The sequence below is a fragment of the Etheostoma cragini genome, chromosome 5 (assembly GCF_013103735.1).
Source record: "Etheostoma cragini isolate CJK2018 chromosome 5, CSU_Ecrag_1.0, whole genome shotgun sequence".
Taxonomy (NCBI): Eukaryota; Metazoa; Chordata; class Actinopteri; order Perciformes; family Percidae; genus Etheostoma; species Etheostoma cragini.
The window spans coordinates 29,861,890-29,867,609 of NC_048411.1; the positions used below are offsets into that span (position 1 = coordinate 29,861,890).

The 5,720-nt window shown below is 38.4% G+C and overlaps 1 protein-coding gene across 1 annotated transcript in view; it reads left to right on the forward strand.

Annotated features, from left to right (window-relative positions):
• Positions 1-1,399, forward strand: part of si:dkey-31c13.1 (calcium-responsive transcription factor) — a 9,010-nt gene extending 7,611 nt beyond the window's left edge. The window contains exons 4-5 of the mRNA XM_034870910.1: positions 41-184; positions 1,052-1,399. Coding sequence (XP_034726801.1) covers positions 41-184; positions 1,052-1,399 — 492 coding nt within the window. The remainder of the gene's footprint in view (positions 1-40; positions 185-1,051) is intronic.
• The last annotated feature ends 4,321 nt before the right edge of the window (positions 1,400-5,720 follow it).

The following is a 5,720-nucleotide window of genomic DNA, read 5'->3' on the forward strand; positions in this document are numbered from 1 at the left end:
CTGATTCTGATTATATAGTTAATATTGTGTGTTTTTTCAGATACCCGATGACGTTCATAAACAGAGGAAGGAGTGTGCTGGGCGTCTGAGACGCGCTTTAACAACAAACCCGTCTGAAGTGAAGTCTGAGGAGCAATACGTCGCATGTTTCCCGGGGATCGAGGAGCACAAGAACCATCCTGTGGTAAGAGAGGTCAGGTTTTATAGCATTTGGAGAAAATAAATGGAAGTGTTTTTGAAATAGTATTGAGCAAAAGTTGACATATTCCAGTCTGTGATTATCATCAACATCCATTCCTTTAATTTTATTGTCTATCACAAATACAACCTGCTCACTGACAAGGTGAGGACACAGCAGGGAGGACTCAGATCTGAGCAGTAAAAGTACTAATACCACACTGTAAAAATACCCTGTTACAAGTAAAAGTCCTCAATTTAAAATTATACTGAAACCTCACGTTGTCCTCGGGTCAAATTGACCCGTTTTCCTACATCAATGTTCTTTTTAAATCCCCAAAATAACATGATTGATTCCACACAACGCTCTTTGCCAAGTACACATCTCTACTTTCATTAATTTTGGGGCGTCTTATTCAATTTTATAGCATTTGGAGAAAACAAATGGAAGTGTTTTTGAAGTAGTATTGAGTATAAGTTGACATATTCCAGTCTGTGATTATCATCAACATCCATTCCTTTAATTTTAGTCTCAATAATTCCTAATTTCTGCTTTTCTAACTCAAACATTAGGTATAATTTCCTATAAATGAGGTTTATTGACCATAAAGTCCAAAGTAACTGTTAAACTAAAGTTAATAAGTTAGTGTTACGTAGTGTTAAACGTAAAAAAAAGTGACAGAAACATTGAAAAAAAGCATCAAAAGTGTTGGAAAAAAGAGACAAAAACGTAAGAAAAAGTTAAAAACGTCAATAAAAAAGTGTCAACAAAAGTGTTGATTTTTTATTTTAACGGGAAGACAACACAAGGTTTATTAACCAATGTTGTGAAGAGTGCCGATAATAAGACGAGCTTTGTCATGTGACCTCGTAGGGGCCGGTGGACCGGAGTTCCTCTTCTCCGAAAGACGGCAGCAAGACAAAGAAAAGGCAAAAGTGCGGTATCTTGCTGCGCCAAATCTCCGATCTCACCCCCCATCTACAGGAAGAGCCGTTTCTGGACTCGCTGATTGTGCGACTGAACGACCTTCTGGAGGACGTGAGGCGTCACTCCCCTAAAAATGACACCCTCCCCCTGTCTGACGCCCCTCCATCCAAAACAGTCAGATACCTCAAATCCGTCAGCATGATCCCCAAAAAAAGGAAAAACCCTGGACGGTTTGGCCGCCCTGCGAAAGCGAAGAAAAGCCAGCTTCAAGATCTAAATGCAGATGTGATGTAGTTTTACTACGTTATTCGCAAAAGTGAACTTATTTGTGTATTTGTGTATTTGTGTATTTGTATTAGATCGTCATCAGCTGAGAGAAACATGGCCAGCTATATTTTACCTTTTTAAAATTAATTCAACTTACCTTTTACGTGTAAGTTGGGACATTGTAGCCTGGCTCTGCCCTCCAACCTACTTACTTTTGCTCAATTTGTTATTTTCCTTCAGTACACCGTCTGGGTTTGCGATTATATTTTTGGGGTTTTCTCCGGCCGATCCCTACCGGTCCAATCAGCAGACAGAGGGAGTGTCTGAGAACGATGACGTTGAGGTTGTGCGCTAGTTTGAGTTCCGTAACGGCGGCGGGGAAAGATGCAAGTTGGGGCCCTCCTCCCCTCGGGGCTCGCTCCGTTAGCGGTGAACGCTACGGCTAACGTTAGCGATGCTAAGGCTAACGTTAGCGATGCTAAGCCGACGTTACGACCAAACGTTACTATTGGTCATGGCAGATACAAGTAGTCTTAAACTTAAACAGAGTACCCGCCTTCAACGAAGTTGTCCGTGGAGAGCGGCCAGACTGCAGGGCTGTAGTCAACACTACCTTTGTTGTGTCTAAGACCAGGACTAGTCGGGACAAGGTCAAGACCGAGTCCAAAAAGGTTCGAGACCGATTCCAGGACAGAAAAGAGGGGGCTTCTCCCTCAAGAAAATGTGATGTTTTTCAGTAAAATAAAATTCAATTTCACATCATTTTAGACCATTAATATCACCACGTCTGTGTCTAAAACTTTGGAAAAACTAGAGCAGAAAATAAATAACACTCAAAAATCAGACAAACCTTGTTAAAGAAGTCCAACTAAAATCATAAAATCTATATTATGAGTATTTTGGAGTCTGACTGTCATTTAGTTAGTTTTGGTGCTCACATTGATTTTTTTTTGGCGTGGTTTCTGTATCTAAGTCTTATATTTGTAGGGAAAATCCAACCAGATGGGGGTCTGTGGTCTAACTTGTGCCAGTTTAGGGATCTGTTGTCCTACAGCCAATGGAAAGTAAGAGATTATCCACACAAACGCTAAGAAAAGAGTAGATATATATAGAGATATCTCTGCAGTCGAAACATGGCAGCCATTTTCCCACAGAGCTTCTCAAAGCCAGCATGCCATGTCTCCTCTTCCACATCTGGACCCGCTAGTGGGACTTTATCAGGAAGACATTCATATAATCTGCTTGGTGTGTTCCAGCTGTCTTCTTTCAGACCACACTGTGGCTTGCAACACAATCTCATTTGTCTAATTTCTTCTTTCCTGCGCATTTTGCTCTTACCTCAGAATTTGTTTGGGTTTTTTTTTTCACCAGTAATCATCTCGCAACCACTGCAGTGACGATCAACATTGCACATCGTTTCTCACAGTAACTTCATCTGGGTTCCTCTGGGTTCATCTGGGTCCCTCTGGGTTCATCTGGGTTCCTCTGGGTTCCTCTGGGTTCATCTGGGTTCATCTGGGTTCATCTGGGTTCCTCTGGGTTCCTCTGGGTTCCTCTGGGTTCATCTGGGTTCCTCTGGGTTTCTCTGGGTTCCTCTGGGTCCCTCTGGGTTCCTCTGGGTTCATCTGGGTTCCTCTTAGCTGGAGATCAGAGTTAAAGGCAAGTTGCACTGCAACATAGCTGCAGTCAGTTTAACCCTCACGTTGTCCTCGGGTCAAATTAACCCGTTGTCCTATATCAATGTTCTTTTTAATCCCCCAAAATAACATGATTGATTCCATCCAACGCTCTTTGCCAAGTACACATCTCTACTTTCATTAATTTTGGGGCGTCTTATTCAATTTTATAGCATCTGAAGAAACAAATCTAAGTGTTTTTGAAATAGTATTGAGTAAAAGTTGACATATTCCAGTCTGTGATTATCATCAACATCCATTCCTTTAATTTTAGTCTCAATAATTCCTAATTTCTGCTTTTCTAACTCAAACATTAGGTATAATTTCCTATAAATGATGTTTATTGACCATAAATTACAGAAATAACTGTAAAACTAAAGTAAGTTAGTGTTAGGGTTAAACATTGAAAAAAAGTGTTGAAAAAAGGGACAAAAATGGAAGACAAAGTTAAAAACATCAACAAAAGTGTTGATTTTTGACAGGAAGACAACCCGAGGGTTAAAAAGCAGATAAACAGACAATAATAACACAACCATGACCAGAAGAAACAAACCATGAAGTAAAATCTAAAGTCAGTAAATGCAATGTCAAAATCTTTTAACTCACCTGTTGGCGACCAAATTGCAAGCTAAAATAAAAGATCAACTTCTCTACTTCTTTCATAAAAATATGGTGTTTTATTCTAATTTACAACATTTGAAGAAAAAAAGAATTGTAAAGTAATGTTGCAAAAAGTGACAAATGTCAAAATAATCCACAATATATCGTAAAAAGTGACAAAAAACTTGGAAGAAAGTGATAAATACGTCGGGAAAAGTGACAAGAATGTTGAAAAAGACGCCAAAAACTTTGACATTTTTTCATTTTATTTCAAATTCCGTCCCCAAAAAAGTTGCACGGTTGACGGAAAGAACGGCGGACACACAATTGACAGAAAATGTTTTGTCAAATTGCAAACTAACATAAAAGATCACTTTCACTACTACTTTGAATTTGGGTTTTTTATTCAATTTTATAGCATTTGAAAAAATAACATTGTAAAACAACATGGCAAAAAGTGACAAAAATGTCAAAAGAAATCCACAAAATATGTTTTATTCTTTTTAAAATGATTGCAGCTTTAGGGGGAATGAACATTTTATGTAATTAAAAACAAAGGAACACAGGCTTTTCATAGTTGTTTACTTTGTCATTTATTTGTGATCATTTACTCTATTTTTTAAATACATTTGAACGGTGAAATATGCTTCTCATATCTGACAATATATAACAGCGATACACGGTGTGTGTATATATACATATATATATATATATATATATATATATACAGTATTCATACAACGACATATTGTTCAACAGACTTCACAAAAAGTACAGTAATGAGGTTCTTTGCTTTCAAAACAAAGTATGGAAATGTGCAAAGTGAGAATAAAATGGGATTTTCACAGAAGTTGATTTTACTTGATTTTTATTGTGCAGCGCTGTGGAGACGCTGTGGAAACGTGAGACTATCTTTAACTTTAATGGACATGTTTTCAGCTTAATGTTAATGGGTCAAATACCAGGCGATTTAATTATATCAATTTACAAATGGACATGTGACAAGTGTTATCACTCGGCATCAGTGCAGCACTGTCGCACATTGTTTTGTATTAAATCAAACTACAGCGTTAAAAATAACATGCTACGTACATTTAATAAGTACCGTTTGCACAGATCTGCTTTTAGAAGACAAAGTGGTTCAGAGGTTCCTCCCTCAAACAAATTTGATGTTTTTCAATTAGAAAAATTGCAATTTGACATTATTTCAAACCGTTAATATCACAATATATGTCTAACGCTTTGGAAAAACTAGAGCAGATATTAAATAACACTTAAAAATCAGACAAACCTTGTTAAAGAAGTCCAACTACAATCACAAGATCTGGGTATTTTGGAGTCTAATTTAGTTAGTTTTGGTGCTCATATTGATTTTATTTGGCGTGGTTGCTGTATCTAAGTCTTATATTTGTAGGGAAAATCCTACCAGATGGGGGTCTGTGGTCTAACTTGTGCCAGTTTAGGGAGCCGCTGTCCTACAGCCAATGGAAAGTAAGGGATTATCCACACAAACGCAAAGAAAAGAGTCGGCCTGTAAATATCTCTGCAGTCGAAACATGGCAGCCATTTTCCCACAGAGCTTCCCAAAGCCAGCATGCCATGTCTCCTCTTCCACATGTGCATCTCAACAGACTGTGTAGGCTGCATACATTTAATAAGTACAGTTTGCACAGTTCTGTTTTTTCGGAGACGATTCAACCCGGGATCCTATACGAACTAGAGATCTCAGTGCTGTGACGTCATTTCCCTTCAGTGTAGTTTAGTTTTAGCCACAAAAGGCCAACACAGTCACACAGTTAATTATAGCAACTAGTTTCTCACTGGGGGGGGGGGGGCGCTGTGTGTGAAGCCACAGGACCAAAATATTTGTGTGTTGCCTTAAGGTCTTCACAATCTGGGAGGGTTTTGAATAAATGAAACCGAAATGGGAAACCAGCAGTTATAAGTCTCTACAACCTTATGTTACTATTTCCTCGACGTTCCACTTCCGGGATTCCCTAATACTGTATCTGAAGTCTCTTTATTTAGACCTTAGTGGTCCCTAATACTGTATCTGAAGTCTCTTTTATATA